General features: G+C 33.6%; 1 protein-coding gene and 1 long non-coding RNA gene across 2 annotated transcripts; both read right to left on the reverse strand.

Annotated features, from left to right (window-relative positions):
* Nucleotides 1-539: 539 nt before the first annotated feature.
* Nucleotides 540-2,745, reverse strand: LOC117281171 (uncharacterized). The gene is made up of 2 exons (XR_004511787.2): nucleotides 2,192-2,745; nucleotides 540-2,086 (listed from the first exon to the last, which is right to left on the reverse strand). It is a non-coding gene; the product is annotated as an uncharacterized lncRNA (long non-coding RNA).
* A 1,669-nt stretch (nucleotides 2,746-4,414) lies between these two features.
* LOC104115146 (probable glutathione S-transferase) lies at nucleotides 4,415-5,899 on the reverse strand. Its single transcript, XM_009625729.4, has 2 exons — nucleotides 5,563-5,899; nucleotides 4,415-4,865 (listed from the first exon to the last, which is right to left on the reverse strand). The coding sequence occupies exons 1-2, from the start codon at nucleotides 5,869-5,871 to the stop codon at nucleotides 4,509-4,511; spliced, it is 666 nt and encodes a 221-aa protein (XP_009624024.1). The 5' UTR covers nucleotides 5,872-5,899; the 3' UTR covers nucleotides 4,415-4,508.
* Nucleotides 5,900-18,076: the final 12,177 nt, after the last annotated feature.

The raw sequence follows: 18,076 nt of genomic DNA on the forward strand, positions 1-18,076 counted from the left end.
ACATTCAAGTTATGAAGTCTCTTTTTGTCCAAAAAAAAAATGTTTTGTTCCATGATCTTGTTAACTAAACACATATTCCTCTAGTTATTTACTGAATGCATACAACCAATTTTACTTTCTGTCAGTTTTAGTGAGTTTGAAAGTCAAGGGTTTCGACATATGTATGGTTTCTAGTTTTCTGCGTTCTAAACCCTAACACTTTCTTAGCGAAGCATAAATCTATTTATAAAAAATTATTAAAATTATAATAAATAGTATATATAAAAATATAACTTTAAAAATATAATTTGTTTAAGGCTAAAAATCTTAAAGCTTGAACCAAAAAAATTTAAATTCAGAATCCAGCTCTGCTAAACAGTGACAAATTCACAATACGAAAAAATAAAGTAAATTACAAAAATTACAAAAGGATTCTTAAAAATTGAACCCAAAAATTTTAAATCTTGAATCCACGTCTGTTAAATAGTGAACCGACAAATTCACGAAAAAACAAAGAGAACTACAGGGAGCAAAAAGATAACCAGTGACAAGTTCACAACTTAAACAAACGAAGTGAGTTCTCATTAACTAGGTAACTAAAAGTACAGAATAGAAGAAAAGTTAATATACACTAATTTTCAATATTGCAACACTATAGAGATTGGTAGATGATTAGAGTAACTGCTTGCAATAATGCTTAGACGATGATATTTAAACAACGATATAAATTTTGTATTGTAAACAATCCTATCTAACTTGTACAACCCTTGTGGAACATTTTCATCTCTGCAGTATAATCAAATTCGAAGTTCAAATCATGAACATAAGAGTGGGCCACAAAATTCCTGAATTTTTCCCATTGTGATTTTGGCTGGTGAGAAGATAAGAAGCTACACTCGTGTATACTACACATGTTGAAATCCCCCATTATAATCCAATGGGAGTTTGCAGTAATTGCTGATGCAATTGAGCTTAAATCTAGGCCGTCGGTTGAACTTCCATAAAATATAAAATCAATACTTGGCTGATTAACTAATTTAAATTCCTTCGATATATATGTGTTTTTATTCGGGTACAGGTGAGAGTTGTAGTGTTGACAGGTTCAACATGTTCTTCATCCCACATTAATACAACATTATTGTATAAATGCGTCTTAATATTACTTTTCCATGGGTAGGCTTGGCTAACGTCTTGTAATATAACAATGTTCGGATAATTATGTGCTAGAACTCCTTTTATACCTTTTTGGTCATGTTCCTCTCCTGACCCATTTACATTCCAAAGATATCATAGTTAAAAAGGAAAAGGTCCAAAAATAACCTTGTGATATTCGAAATGGATCAATTATAACTCCCGTTTAAATTTGAATCCAAAAATGACCCTGCCGTTATAAAATGGGTCTAATAATGCCCTTGTGTTATTCAAAATGGATCAATAATGCCCTGATTTTTTTTAAAAAAAAAATACTTTTAAAAACTAAAAAATATATATTCTGTAAAAACTAGAAAAAGAAAAGAATTTGCAAAATATATATTTTAAGTCTTTTCAGTTTTTTAAAAATATTTGTTTTGTAAAAACTGATTTTTTTTTATTAAAAAAACTGAAAATTTATTGGAAAAAATTAATAATTAAAAAACTGGAAATTTATTAAAAAAAAACCGACATATAACTGTAAATAAATATTTTTATTTTTTAAAAACTAATGCATATATAGTCCACTGTTTTAGGAGAGTTCTTTTTTTCAAGTTTTTTAAATTTTTTTTTTTCCAGTTTTTACAAAACAAATACTTTAAAAAAACTGAAAAGACTTAAAAATATATATTTTGCAAATTCCTTTCTTTTTCTAGTTTTTACAGAATATATATTTTTCAGTTTTTAAAAGCATTTTTAAAAAAAAAAATTCAGGGCATTATTGATCCATTTTGAATAACACAAGGGCATTATTAGACCCATTTTATAACGGCAGGGTCATTTTTGAATTCAAATTTAAACGGGAGTTATAATTGATCCATTTCGAATACCACAAGATCATTTTTGGACCTTTTCCCTGGTTAAAATGTTAAATACTTTTGAAGAACTTGCCCTGCTACTCATTGTTGATTTTGCACTTCAATAAGTATATAAAACATTAGTTAGTAAATAAATATAATAATAATCACTTTCTCAATGTAAAATTTACCAGAAAGGACTTGTATGATTATTTTGATCTTACCGTTCCAAAAAGCTCTCCTTTTCTGTTATTTGCTTGAACACTTCCAATTCAGAAATGAGATATGAAACACTGACCTTAATGCAATGCTCTGCCGTAAAAAGACAATGCTATGAAATCTGGAATAAAGGAGTATTTATAGGCGAGAGAAAAGCTAGGGTTAGAGAATAGTTCCTTCTGATTGAGAATCATATCTCCATCAAAATGCCGATTTTGTAGGTACATAAAAATCTGATTTTCTGAGAAAAGCTTTTAGTGAACGAATCTTCTGAGCAATACGACAAAGAGCTTCACAAAAAAGGAGGGACAAAATCTGTTGTGAAGAAGGGGGAGTTAATGAAATTTCACAAAAATGGAGTCAATCAATTGATCGGCTTTTCTGCGTCTCGTACACCCCTCCATTATTGATGGTAAGGCTGCAAAAAGTTTGGCAAAAGATAAAAAGCAGAGATAGAGGCATAGCTTTCACGCCTCAGCTGCGTCTGCAGTTTGTTTAGGAGAAAATTAAATGAGAGGGTGTTACAGGGTAGTAAAAGCGTTTCTTTGGGGCTAGGACTTGGAAATTTCGTCCGTGCATGATACTTTTAACATGCCTAGAAACTATATACAACTCAGAGCGTAAAAGTGTATAAAATTTATATAATTTTTGTATATAATATACAGAATAGACATATATATAAAATATATAAATTTTATATATTTTTTTTGACTATTACTTTTACAGCGGCTATACAGTGTCATTTTTTTCAAGATGGAGGGAATAATCTGTGTTGCGAACAAATTGGACTTATTTTTACAATATAAAGGGGGAGACTGCGAGTGGGTTTTGAATAGACAGAATTGTGGGTGTGGTTATTTGGGCTAGTATTGGAGGGTTTTTTTTTTTTTTTTTTAAATTCGCGTCAGAAACTATTTATATTTTGATAGTCGAAAAAATATATAAAATTTGTATAAATTTTGTATATAACATACAAAATACATATATATATATATATATATATACAAAAAAAAATATTTTTCTGCTACTCTCTCTATTTGTTTCAATTTAAATGACATATTTTTTTTATTAGTACGTGCAAAAGAAATGACATATTTCTATATTTGGAACCAATTTAACTTTAAACTTTTTATTTTGCCCATTTTATCCCTAATGAGAAGTTTTTATAACCACATAAATATCATGGCCCCACAAAGCTTTTGTCCCTTAAACTTTTAGGACCACATATTTCAAAAGACTTCTTTTTATTCTTAAATTTTGTGTCAAGTCAAACGTATATCATCTAAATTGAAACAGATAGAGTATTATTTTGAGGGCTACTATACAATGTCATTTTCTCAATATTTGATTAGTTAGGAAAGCTGATTTGGGCTTATCCAAACAGGCTGAAAATTTTGGGCCTTTTGTTTAGACTTTTAAAGTGATAGTGCCATGTTACGGTTTTCCTGGGCGAGTTACATATTTGGCCGGTCGACCAAATATATATATATAAATAATATATATTTTTTCATGACTATTATTTTTTGGAAAACTATTTGGTGTAATTTTCCCTTTTCCTTTTTATCATATACTACAAAATTGATTTCAGAAGCCAATACAACAGTTAAAGTGTATAGAACATAAATTTAATGGTAAATTAATTGTTTAGAATTATGATCAAGTCAGACGAAATATTAAGGGCAAAATATAAAATTGGCGAGTCGGTCGAAATTAATAACATTTGCTAGTTAACAGTGCATAAAATATGTATATCATATACAATATAAATATATGCAAAAAAAAAATTGTCAGTTATTATTTTTTGGAACAGTTACAAATGTACATTTCTCTAATATTAATATGTAACAACAACTGAAAATTATGCAATTTTACAAAATTATGATTATACTTTATAAGTGTCGTGACTTGTGAGAATAAGGCATTTGAATTTGATATCATTCTGTGTGGATAAGAAGCAAAAAGTGAGAATAAGAGTATTCCTCAAACTACTCTTGACACTCTAAAGTCATTTACATACTTTAATTTTGCGAGCCTCATTTTTCTTCAATGTCCTTTCAGAGGTGACGTGGCAGATAAACAACTTTGAGCAAAATACAAACTTGGCGGGTTGGTCCAAATTATTCATATTCACTAACCAAAAATGTGTATATGATATATATATATATATATATATATATATAATATACATATATATTTTATCTGCTATTATTTCCGGGGAAGCTAAAATATATTTCTCAACAAATTTTACCTTCATAAACACACATGAGAAGTAAAAAGAAGTATTTACAATAGTTATCAAACAGAAGTAAACAAAGTAAAAGCTCAAGAAGATGACAATAGCATCTCTCTTTGATTTTTTAAAAACACAAACATGTCATCACGATTAGGGAGATTCTCTTTAATGACTGTTTCTTCTTTGAAATTCTGAACCCAATTGAGCAAACGAGGAAATGAGTGAGGTTTCAACAATTTCACACCCACAATATCTTCAATTACTTCAAGCCAATGAGGAATTATACCAAAAGCAATGTCCAAAATTCCAATTTTTTCACCACCAAAAAATTTCTTTTCTCCAACAAAAGCTTGTTCCTCTATAATTGTAAGCATTTCTATTGTTTCTTTGATGGCCTTTTCTTGCTTTTCTCCACTTGTGTAGTACATTGTCCCAATACAATGTCCCTATATCACAATAACAAATTTCATTAAGATTTTAACGGGATAATCACGGAAGATAAAAAGAGCGGGCATTTTTTTAACGGTGTACCACATGAATATTATGTAAGGTGAATTACGTTGTTGAAGTAGCAACTTGCATGTGTTCGGGATGGGATTTACTAATATTTTTCAGCTCTTTTTGTTTTCTTTGATATATTTGGCATAGTTGAGTTGCTTTTTCATTACAAATTAGTTTTATGATTTTGGTGCAATAAGCCGATCATGAAAAGCTGAACCGGCCACTATCCGTGAAATTTAACCAATTTGGACAACTCTCCCAACAACATTTTTTGAAAATAAAGAAGTTTGTGCGAAAAAAATGTCTTCTAAATATTGAAAACCAAAAAAAGAAGAAGAAAAAGAAATAATTTGGGAATAAGATCATCGATTTTTTTTAAAGCACTTAAAGAATGTTAGCATTTTGAAAGAACATTGAAACTCCAAATAGAAGGCAGTAAGGCACAATTAAATTTAGGTGAGACCCTCCCTGAGCCCACGGTCTAGCCGGAAACAGTCTTTTACCTTCTCAAGGTAGGGTAAGGACTGCGTACACACTACCCGCAAACTCTACTTGTGGAATTACACTGAGGTTGTTGTTGTTGTTATTGAGGGTTAAGTTGTTTGACTAAATTGTGTAAGTGCTATAGTAAAAAAAAAAAACCTTATCTCCAGCAAATTTAACCCAAAATCTTGACATAGCTCTATCAATGGGATCAATGGGAAGAAGTGGATTTTGAGGCCAAGTATCTTCAATATATTCAAGAATAACCATGGATTCAGAAAGTGCTTTTTTACCATGAAAAAGCACTGGAAATCTCTTAAAAGCTGGATTATATTTCAAAACTAAAGGACATTTATCAGAATGTTCCTCTTCTATGTAGTCAAAAGGTATTCCCTTTAGCTTTAGAGCCCAAATAACCCTATAAGTGAACAAATTATAAGAAGTTCCATGGAGCTTTACTTCTTCCATTTGATGAACTTAAGAACCATAAACTCAAATTGATGTATATATAATGGAAAGATAATTAATAGAAGTTCTATATTTATGAAACTAGCCATGCTATATTTTTATGGACCCACATTGATTTAGAAATGGAGTTTAAGTTATATGTACTGGTAGGCACAGTACAGTGCACTAAACATCCCGCATTCGTAGGTTTTAGGGAAGGACAGTACCTCAAGGGGTGTAATGTAGACAACCTACCCTAATGCAAGTATTAGTGGCTACTTCCAGGGCTCGAACTGGTGACTTATTGGTAGGGGTGGCAAACGGGCAGGTCGAGTTAGATATGGACGGGTCGAAAATGGGTAATGTAAAAAACGGATAAATTATCTGACCCGACCCATATTTAATACAGATAAAATACGGGTTAACCGGTGGATAATATCGATATCCATATTATCCATGTCTTCTTCAATATGATTACTTTTGAAAGAATTTCTAGTCTTCCAAACTTGAGGAACCCCCAATTTGAGGATTTACAAATGTAAAAGTTAAACTCATTAGTAATTCATTGGTTATCCATTTTCTAAGTGGATAATATAGTTCTTATCCATATTTGACCCGTTTTTAAGAAATTGATTATCCAACCCATTTTTAATGGATAATATGGGTGGATAACTATTTTCTTTTAACCATTTTGCCACCACTACTTATAGGTCGCACGGAGATAACTTTACCATTGCTCCAAGACTCCAGCCTCACTACTAAAAATCTACTAAAAACCGATCAACTATTTCCGACCAACGTTGGTCGGTCAAAAAATGCGATCAAAAACCGTCCAGGTTAGACGCAAACTGGGGAAAAAAAATATTTATATTTTTTTTAAACAAAATACCGACCAACGTTGGTCGGTAAATTGGTCAATAGCTGGTCAGACAAGAAAATTTTGAATTACCGACCAACGTTGGTCGGTAATCTGGATCCAATTTTTTAAATTTTAATAATTATTTTATTATTTAAAATATTTTATAATATTTAAGAATTTATATTTAAAATTACCGACCAACGTTGGTCGGTTAAAGAATTTAAATTTTTTTTAAAAAAACCGACCAAAGTTGGTCGGTTTTTGGTCAAACGGTCAGCACTTAATGTACCGACCAAAATTACCGACCAACTTTGGTCGGTAATTCTAAAATCAGAGAAGTGAAAAACGGGGAAAACCCCCATTTCTCTGAAATTTTTCCCTCTTCTTCATTCCCCTCTCTCCTTTTCCCAGCCCTCCCCCTCACCGTCCAGCCCTCCCCCTCGCCGTCCAGCCCTCACCCTCGCCGTCGCCGCGCTGTCGCCGCTGCCACTGCCACTGCCGCCCCTCGATCTCCTTCTCCATTTCCTAAAAATTCTATGTTTGAATTACAACCTATTTATTTATTATTTCCAGATTTTGTTAATTAGTTATGAATTAGTTTCAATTGATTAGTGTTTTAATTATTTGAACATTGTATTTTATTGAGGATTAGGGTTTAGGTCTTGTTTTAATTAGTTTTGTTTATTAGTTTTATTAACTAATTAGTTTTGTTAATTAGTCAATTATTTATAAATTAGTTTAGTTTAGGGTATGAGTTGAATTTTTTTAGTTTAGTTAGTTTATGTTTAAACTCGTAGGATATGAATTGAAATTTTAGTTTTTAGGATTTGTTCTTGTGAATTGAACTTTTAGGATATGATTTGAACTTTTAAGATATGAATTGGACCTTTTGGATATGAATTGAACTTTTAGGATATAAATTGGTGTAATTAGGAAAAAATAATTATCTTGAATTAACTAAAAAAGATATAATTAATTTATAATTGTAGAATAAATTAATTTGTTCTTGTGAATCGAACTTTTAGGGTATGGGTTGAATTTCTTTAGTTTAGTTAGTTTATATTTAAACTCGTAGGATATGAATTGAAATTTTAGTTTTTAGGATTTGTTCTTGTGAATTGAACTTTTAGGATATGAATTGAACTTTTAAGATATGAATTGGACCTTTTGAATATGAATTGAACTTTTAGGATATAAATTGGTGTAATTAGAAAAAAAATAATTATCTTGAATTAACTAAAAAAGATATAATTAATTTATAATTGTAGAATAAATTAATTTGTTCTTGTGAATCGAACTTTTAGGGTATGGGTTGAATTTCTTTAGTTTAGTCAATTTATGTTTAAACTCGTAGGATATGAATTGAAATTTTAGTTTTTAGGATTTGTTATTGTGAATTGAACTTTTAGGATATGAATTGAACTTTTAAGATATGAATTGGAACTTTTGGATATGAATTGAACTTTTAGGATATAAATTGGTGTAATTAGAAAAAAATAATTATCTTGAATTAACTAAAAAAGATATAATTAATTTATAATTGTAGACTAAATTAATTTGTTCTTGTGAATCGAACTTTTAGGGTATGAGTTGAATTTCTTTAGTTTAGTTAGTTTATATTTAAACTCGTAGGATATGAATTGAAATTTTAGTTTTTAGGATTTGTTCTTGTGAATTGAACTTTTAGGATATGAATTAAACTTTTAAGATATGAATTGGACCTTTTGAATATGAATTGAACTTTTAGGGTATAAATTGGTGTAATTAGGAAAAAATAATTATCTTGAATTAACTAAAAAAGATATAATTAATTTATAATTGTAGAATAAATTAATTTGTTCTTGTGAATCGAACTTTTAGGGTATGGGTTGAATTTATTTAGTTTAGTTAGTTTATATTTAAACTCGTAGGATATGAATTGAAATTTTAGTTTTTAGGATTTGTTCTTGTGAATTGAACTTTTAGGATATGAATTGAACTTTTAAGATATGAATTGGACCTTTTGGATATGAATTGAACTTTTAGGATATAAATTGGTGTAATTAGGAAAAAATAATTTTCTTGAATTAACTAAAAAAGATATAATTAATTTATAATTGTAGAATAAATTAATTTGTTCTTGTTTTATTTGTATAGATGGAACATCATACTTGGATGTACAATAGAAATTATCCTAATCGGCAGGGATTGCGGGAGGATTTTGTAGAAGGGGTTGATGACTTTATTAGACATGCAATGTCACTTCTACCATACCAAAGTGAAGGAGTAATTAGGTGCCCTTGTGGATTGTATGAAGTTTAAAAAATCGGAGAAAGTTAAGCTTCATCTTTATAGGAAGGGGTTTATAGAGAATTACTTTGTGTGGACTAATCATGGAGAGATCGATGGTAGCCGTGGGATATTTCATAATATGGTTGTTGGTGAAAGTAATAGGTCGGTGGAGAATACAAATCTTGATTCTAGAATTCAGGATATGGTTGCGGATGCTTTTGGGGGTGAGCCCAATGAAAATGTTAAACAAACTCCTAATGATGACGCAAAACGTTTTTATGAACAGTTAGAGGAAGCTAGTCGTCCACTACGTGAAGGAAGTCCGCACTCTGAGCTGTCTGTTGCAGTTAGATTACTAAGTATCAAATCTAATTGGAATATTTCTCAAGCAGCCATGGACTGTTTCATTGACCTTATGAGTGAACTAGTTGACCCTAATATCAACTTACCTGGTGATTTCTATAAGGCGAAGAGATTGGTTTCTAAGTTAGGACTTTCGTCAATGAGAATTGATTGTTGTGAAGATGGTTGCATGTTATATTATAAAGATGATGCAACTTTAGACAGTTGTAAATTTTGCGAAAAGCCTCGTTTCAAGAGGCTTTCCAGCGGGAATATGGTCGCTGTCAAGGCAATGCATTATTTACCTCTTATACCTAGGTTAAAGAGGTTATATGCGTCGATGAGTTCTGCTCCTCATATGAGATGACATTTTGAAAATAGAAGACCACCTGGTGTTATGTGTCATCCTTCAGATGGAGAAGCTTGGAAGCACTTTGATAGGACATATCCAGATTTTGCTAGTGAACCAAGGAACATTCGGTTAGGTCTGTGTGCCGATGGCTTCACGCCTTTTTCTATATCTGCGACACCATATTCATGTTGGCCTGTCTTTCTTACACCTTATAATCTACCACCTGAGTTGTGTATGACTAGTCCATATATATTCTTAAATTGTATTATCCCCGGTCCACGTAATCCGAAAAGTTTGATTGATGTATATTTGCAACCTTTGATTGATGAGCTAAAACAATTGTGGTATGATGGTGTTGAAACATATGACATATCAACCAAGCAGAATTTTAATATGCGTGCTAATTTAATGTGGACTATTAATGATTTTCCTGCGTATGGAATGTTGTCTGGGTGGATGACTGCTGGGAAGCTAGCTTGTCCTTACTGCATAGAAAATAGTAAAGCGTTCACTTTGAAACATGGCCGAAAGCAATCATGGTTTGATTGTCACCGTCAATTCTTGCCTGATGATCATCAGTTTAGAAGGATGAAAAATGCATTCAAAAAGAATAAAGTGGAATATGATTCTCCACCTCCGATACTTTCAGGTGAGGAAATTTGGGAGAGGGTCCAGAACTTTAGTAAAGTTACTGAGGCTCCACCTTATAGATTCCCCGGATATGGTGTTAATCATAATTGGACGAAACAGAGTATATTTTGGGAGTTACCTTATTGGAAGGATAATCTTCTCCGACACAACCTTGATGTCATGCATATTGAGAAGAATTATTTTGATAATTTATTCAACACAGTGATGGATGTTAAAGGTAAGACAAAAGATAACCCGAAGGCTAGAATGGACTTACAAGAATATTGCAGGCGGCCTGAATTATACTTGCAGACAGCAAACAATGGTAAGGTGTTCAAGCCCAAAGCAAGTTACACATTCACTTTGGAGGAAAGACGACAAATTTGTGATTGGGTTACGAAATTAAAGATGCCTGAGGGTTATGCGTCGAATCTTGGAAAAAAAGTAGATATGGAGGTAGGGAAGTTGAGCCATTTGAAAAGTCATGACTGCCATGTTTTCATGGAGACCTTAGTGCCTATTGCATTTTGTGGTTTGCCTGAAAGAATCTGGAAACCCATCACAGAGATTAGTTTGTTTTTCAAAGACTTGTGTTCTACCACATTAAGGGAAGAAAACCTACTTCGGATGGACCAGAACATCCGTGTAATTTCTAGTAAGATGGAAAAAATATTCCCATGTGGTTTCTTTGATGTGATGGAACACCTTCCAATACACCTTGTACACGAGGCACGACTTGGAGGGCCTGTTCAATGCAGATGGATGTATCCCTTTGAGAGGTAATATTATAAGTTTGATGTAATATTCTATTTTATTTGAATGTTCTTGGCTAACATGAGATTATGTAGGACAATTGGCAAATGCAAACAATTTGTTAAGCAGAGGAATAAGATTGAAGGATCTATATGCGAAGCCTATCTTGCAAAGGAAACTGCACATTTTTGTTCTTATTATTTTGAGAGTAACGTGCCATGTTCTAGGAATAGGCCCAATAGGCACACGGTCGAATGTGTGAATGATCCATTATATCCACCAATGTTCATATTCAATCAACCAGGCCGATGTTCTAAGGATGTTAGAAAGAGAAGTTTGAGTGATATGGAGTACAAGTCAGCTACACTTCATGTGTTGCTAAATTGTCCCAAAGTTGTACCATTTCTCAAGTAAGTATTGATTTATTAGTTATCAAAATGTAAAATTTACTGTGACTACATATTGATGCAACTACTAAAAATATTTTATATGTCACAGTCACTTCGTGGGTCAATTTGGCTATGATGCTGTATATACGAGATTTGATACGTGGTTCAAACAGTTTGTAAGTGTATATATATATATATATATATATATATATATATATATATATACACATATGTAGTGAATGTATAAAAATTGATTCATAAGTTGTGCTAACTTATGACTTTTTTTAACTCTATGTAGGTAAATAATCCAAATAATGGTGTAAATTAATTTTTGAAAGATATATCTTGGGGACCTAGGCTTCAGGTCACAACAATGTCTAAGTACGTAGTGAATGGTTATAAGTTTCATACAGAGGATTGCTCTAAAAATAAAAATAGCAACAACAGCAGGGTGTGGGTTCAAGGTGGTGATGGCAACCAAGTTGGAGATATTGATTATTATGGTGTGGTCAAAGAAATATTACAACTAGAATATACAGGTTGGCCATATAAGAAATTGATACTCTTTAGATGTAAGTGGTTTGACCCAAATCAAACAAGAGGTACAAGAGTACACAACCAATACAACATAATTGAGGTTAATCATACGAGGGAGTATGATCGCTATGATCCTTTCATAATTGCACATAACGTTAGGCAAGTGTATTATGCTCCTTATCCATTGCGGCGGAATAAGTCCGATTGGTGGGTTGTAATAAAAACTAAGCCTGTAGGTAGGGTGGAAGTCGATAATGTGTTAGATGTTGCATATCAAAACGATATCTCCAATATTCACCAAATAGTGGACGATCAGTTAGAAAATGATTTGGAACATCCTGAACGCATATTGGAAGAAGTTGATATAAATGAAGTAACAATTATTGAAAATGAGGACGAAGAATCAACTGATGAAGCTCAAACAAGTGAGGACGAAGAATTCTCGGACGAGGAACAATACGTCGATGAGGATTAAAAAGTTGGTTTTTTAAAGCACTCTCATTTTATAGCTAGTTTCTTATATGTTTCAATCTAAATGTGTATTATATTATGCAGATGGCAGGCAAGGGTCAAGGTAACAATGACCCTACTAGTTCTCGGGGTCGAGAAAAGGGTAGGAAGGGAAAGAGGAGGGTAGAAAATAATACTCTCTCTTGTCCACCCTTTTCAGAGATGCCTATGTCTTATCCTCCACCACACGGCTATACTGAGCTGCCACAGCATCACGAGCCGTACACCTTCATTCAGACACCCAGTCTTCCATCACAGGGCCACAGGACTATACGTCCGACATACAGTCCAGCTGCCTCACAACCATCTGCATCACATCCACATGGATCACATCCCTACATATCACAGCCACATGGATCGCATCCACCCATGTCACAGCCACTCGGGTCACAGCCATCGGTATCACAGCCACTTGGGTCGCATCCAGCTATGTCGCAGTCACAGGGATCATAACCATCTTCATCATCGACTCCATCTATTGCAGGCCTTCGCCTGGGAGGCATTAGCTCTGACCCGCCTACACCGTCTTCATATGCCTCTGATACACATGCTTAGGATGGTGATGACGAGGTAGTGCATTATGATCGATATGGAAGGATCATCATAGTCCCTGAGGGTGATGGGTAAGTGTTATTCATTATTTTTGCGTCTATTGATTTGTAACATTTTTACTAAGATATTAATGTGTTTTTATTGTTAAATTGCAGGTTCAGGCCGGGTAATAAGACTACGAGGATAATCACCAATGCCATCAGAAAGCTTTATGATGGCCCTTATGAAACTTGGATTATGATAGCCCTTATGCAACTTGGACTGATTGCCCATTCTCACTGAAGGAGCAAATTTTCAATCAATTTAAGGTATAAATGTTCTTTTAAACAGTTTAATAATTTATATTTATGATGTTTCCATCTAATATTTAACTTTTGAAATATAGAGCAAGTGTGTATGGGAAGACCGCTATAGCGCGAAAGTGGCTACAAATTTTCATCATAAAGCTCGCAAGAGATTGGCAGATGCTTTCTCGGATGCTAGAAAGAAGAACAAGAGGCCTGGCTGGTTACTTGAGAATTTGTGGAATGATTTGCAAAGGCAATGGCTTACCGCAGAGTTCTTAGAGAGGAGCGAAAAAGGAAAGAAAGCTCGCGCATCCGAGAAGGGAGTCTCCTTGCACACTGGAGGTGCGATCAGCCTAGGGACAATAAAAAGAAGATTGGTACGTAATTGCTTAAATTATTTTACTTTTCTAAGTATATCTATTCTGTTTATTAACTAAATTAATTTGTTTTCAGGAAAAGAAGTATGGGCGTCCAATGAGTCATGATGAGCTATTCAAGGAGACACATGTTGTGAAGAAGAAGAAAGAGGGGGATCAAGATAGGTGGGTCGAGGACCGGGCCTCGACTGCATATGTAAGCTTTCAATTTTATTTAAGTATTATAATTTACTTTTATAAACAACTTGAAATACTGATTTAATTTAAAATAATATAGGGTCGCTACCAAAGTAACGTGGAGGAATTCATCCGTAGTCATCCAGCTGGTGAATCGGGTGAGCCAACCCAACCTTCGGACGAGGATGCTGAAAGAATATGGTTGGAGTCTGTTGGCGGTCCAAAATGGGGGAAGGTATACGGGCTTCCTACTAAAAACTTCCATCGCTATAAGTGTGGAATGCGAGGAATAGGGACTTCCTCGCAAGGCGAGCAACTTAATAGGGAGAGCCTCTCCGCTATGCGGGAGACAGTGACAAAGCTCACATCAGAGCTAGAAGCGGCCAAGGAAAGAGAAAGGCTTAGAGATGCTCAATTCCTTGGCATGCAAGCTCAGATCAGAACTCTCCTATCTAGTAGAGCTTTTCCGTTGCCCCGATCTCGTGAGTCATCTCCAGTGGGTCGACCTCCACGTGATCGTTCCTCCCGCCCTGCTCGTGATCGTTCCTCCCGTCCTCCCCGTGATCGTACTTCCCGTCCTCCATAAGACCGTTCTTTATATCGTCTTGTAGATGAAAGTTCATCAGACGGTGATGATGATGTTGTACAAAACACCTCTTGACTTTTATATACTTTGAACTAGACAAATAGAACCAGTTTTGAACTAGTTGTAATTAGTTTTAACTTGGTTTTGGATTTTTATGTTCAATTGAACTTTAATTTGTTAGTTTTAAAGTATTTATTGAATGTTTTGGTTGTTGTTGTTGTGTTGTTGTTGTTGTTGTTGTTGTGTTGTTGTTGTTGTTGTGTTTTTATTGTTGTTGTTGTTGTGTTTTTGTTGTTGTTGTTGTTGTTGTTGTTGTGTTGTTGTTGTTGTTGTTGTTGTGTTGTTGTATTGGTATGCTGACAGGTGGTTTAGCTGCCAAAACAGGCATTTTATGCCAAAACTAAACGCAGAAAAACCGACCAAAGTTGGTCGGTTTTTAATAAATAAATAAAAATTATTCCAAAATACCGACCAAAGTTGGTCGGTTAATGAACATTGAATTCCCAGAATTCAATACTACCGTCCAACTTTGGTCAGTATTTTGCTTGCATTGTTGAGATTACCGACCATAGTTGGTCGGTAATGTTTAATTTTAATTAGTTTTAAAAAATATATATTTTCAATTACCGACCAAAGTTGATCGGTTTTTTTTAATTTTAATAATTAATAAAAAAAATATAATTTAATTAAACCGACCATCTTTGGTCGGTAAAATTAAATTAATAAAATATATTTCCGACCAAAGTTGGTCGTTAAGTAATTAAACTTGTCAGATGATCGTTTTAATATACCGACCAAAGTTGGTAGGTAATTTCCGACCAACTTTGGTCGGTAAGCCATTCCGACTATCAAAACGCCGTCCACACCGTAATGGTCGCATTTTAGTCGGTAATTTGCCATAACCGACCAACGTTGGTCGGTATTTTTGGTCGGTTTTTAGCGAATTTCTAGTAGTGCCTACCCTTAAGTTATATGCAATGATCGTGTAATAAAATATTTACACAACTCATAAGGTAATTACATAAAAATATCTAAGATAAGCATAAATTTTAGAGATAAAATTAGTTGGCAACATGATAAAAATAATACTAACATGTAGGTTAAACTACAATGACAATATAATATAACACGTACTTATTATATCCTTTTATAAAGCTAAAATTATCATGTTAGACGCCGCTGATGCAAAGTCGTGGCCTTCTGTTTAATTTATTGTTTCTTACGTATATACTAATCATAAATGATTGATTAGAATTACATATCAATCAACAAATAAAGCCAAGAATAGGATCAGAAATGTGTTTTGCTTTCTAGCTGCTGATGAGATTCTAGTTCTTTCGTTTTCAGTGCAAATCGAACTTTTGTAAAACACTCTTTGGCCTTTGTTGATTTATTGATGCTAATTTTTATTGTACGGATGTCCTTTGATAAAGTAATGGACAGAAAATATAATCATAGTCTGTAGGTACGATCATGATCATGAGATGATTAAAGATTAGTAAACTATTAAGCAACTTAATAATTGATACAATTTTGTTTTCGGAACTGAAATTGGCATCAGTCTACTGGTCCCAAAAAGAAAACAAAATGCTGGTCCCAAATACTTTTGATGAATATTATGCTACTTCCAAATAATCTTTTTCAATTTCAAAATCCAAAAATACTTTTATTTCATTTTCATGTCACATATGAAATAATAATTATTGTAACGACCCGACTTGTTGTTTTAAGAATTAATGCCTCGTTCAGCGACTTAAGGTCCCGAGCAATTTCGTAATATGTATTATGACCCGCGGGTATGGTCGAGTTTGATTTTTGGAAGATTTGGAATTTAATTAAAAGAACAATTCTTATTCAGAAGATTAAATGGAAAGAATTGACCAGATAGTTGACTTTTGAGAAAACGACCCCGGAATAGAATTTCGATGACGAAAATAGTTTCGTATGATGATTTCAAACTTAGGCGTATATTCGGATTTTGGTTTGGAAGTTTGTAGGACATTTCGACGCATTTTAGCGAAAGTTGAAAATAGAAATTTTTTTGAAAGTCCGACAGAAGGTTGAATTTTCTATAACGATGTCGGATTTCGATTCTGAAAATTGGAATAGCTCCATTACGTCATTTATGACTTGTGTGCAAAATTTGAGGTCAATCGGACGTGATTTGATAGGTTTCAGCGTTGTTTGTAGAAATTGAAAGTTTCAAAGTTCATTAGGCTTGAATTGTGGTATGATTCGTGGTTTTAGTGTTGTTTGAGGTAACTTGAGGGTTCGATTAAGTTCGTATGATGTTTTAGGACTTGTTGGTATATTTGGTTGAGGTCCCAAAGGGCTCAGGTGAGTTTCAGATGATGGTTAACGGATCAAAAAAATTAGATTTGAACAATTGCTGGAATTTTCTGATATCTGATTTTGTTTTCCTTCTACGCGATCGCGTGAATGTGTATGTGATCGCTTAGGCTTAGTTGGGCAGTGGAGTTTTGTTCTATGCGATCGCGTAGGGTTAACTGAGGGATGCTGAGTTTTGTTCTACGCGATCGCGTAGCTCTGAGATTTTGTGACTCGCGAATGCGTGAAAAAGGATGTGTGAAGAAGGTCGCAATCGCATAGAGTAAGTGGAGCGGAAATAGAAGTCACGCATTTTGTGCTTCGCGATTACGTGGACGAGTCTGCGATCGCGTAGGTCTGTGATGTTGTACATCACGATCGCGAGGGAAAGTTCGCGATCGCGTAAGGTTAAATCTGGGCAGTGGAAAACTATTCTTCGCGATCGCGTGGGAATGTTCGCGATCACGTAGAGTAAAAGCCTGGGCAGTGCGTTTAAGTTCTAAAATTGAGATTTCGTCCCATTTTCCATTTTTGTCTGATTGGAGCTCGGGAAGAGGCGATTTTCGAGAGTTTTTCAAGAAAAACAACGGGGTAAGTTTTCTTAACTCAATATTGGTTAAATTACCCTAATTCATGGTTGTTTTTAACATTTAATCGTTGAATTAAGTTAGAAAATTATGAAAACCCTCTTGGTTTAATTTAAGATTTGGAGGTTGAGTTGTTATCGGAATTTGATAAAATTGGTATGGTTGAACTCATATCGGAATGAGTGTTCGAATTTCGTAAAAATTATGTCGGGTTCCGAGAGGTGGGCCCTGCGTTGACTTTTGTTGACTTTTTTGAATAAATTTTTAAGTCGGCATATTATTATCCGAAATTATTTTCAATGAATTTTAATGAAGTTATACAATTAATTTGGATAGATTTGAGCGGTCCGGAGGTCAATTCAAGCAAGAAGATAATTTTGGAATATCGACATAATTTCAAAAAGGTAAGTATCTTGCCTAACCTCGAGTGAGAGAATTACCCCTTAGGCATCGAGTCTTATGTACCATTTGTGAAATGTCAAAAGCCGTGTACGCGAGGTGACGAGTACGTACCCGGGCTTATATGTAGAAAATTTATTGAGTTAAAGTCTTGAGTATATTGTGTAGTAAATTGGATAATTGTTGGCATATATTTAATTATCTAATTGCCATGCCTCGAATCACATCTATTGAACTTGTTTTTATATGACAATTCGATGTAATTATTACTTGTATATTTATGTGAATTC

This window comes from Nicotiana tomentosiformis, chromosome 9 (assembly GCF_000390325.3).
Source record: "Nicotiana tomentosiformis chromosome 9, ASM39032v3, whole genome shotgun sequence".
In the NCBI taxonomy this organism is placed as follows: domain Eukaryota; kingdom Viridiplantae; phylum Streptophyta; class Magnoliopsida; order Solanales; family Solanaceae; genus Nicotiana; species Nicotiana tomentosiformis.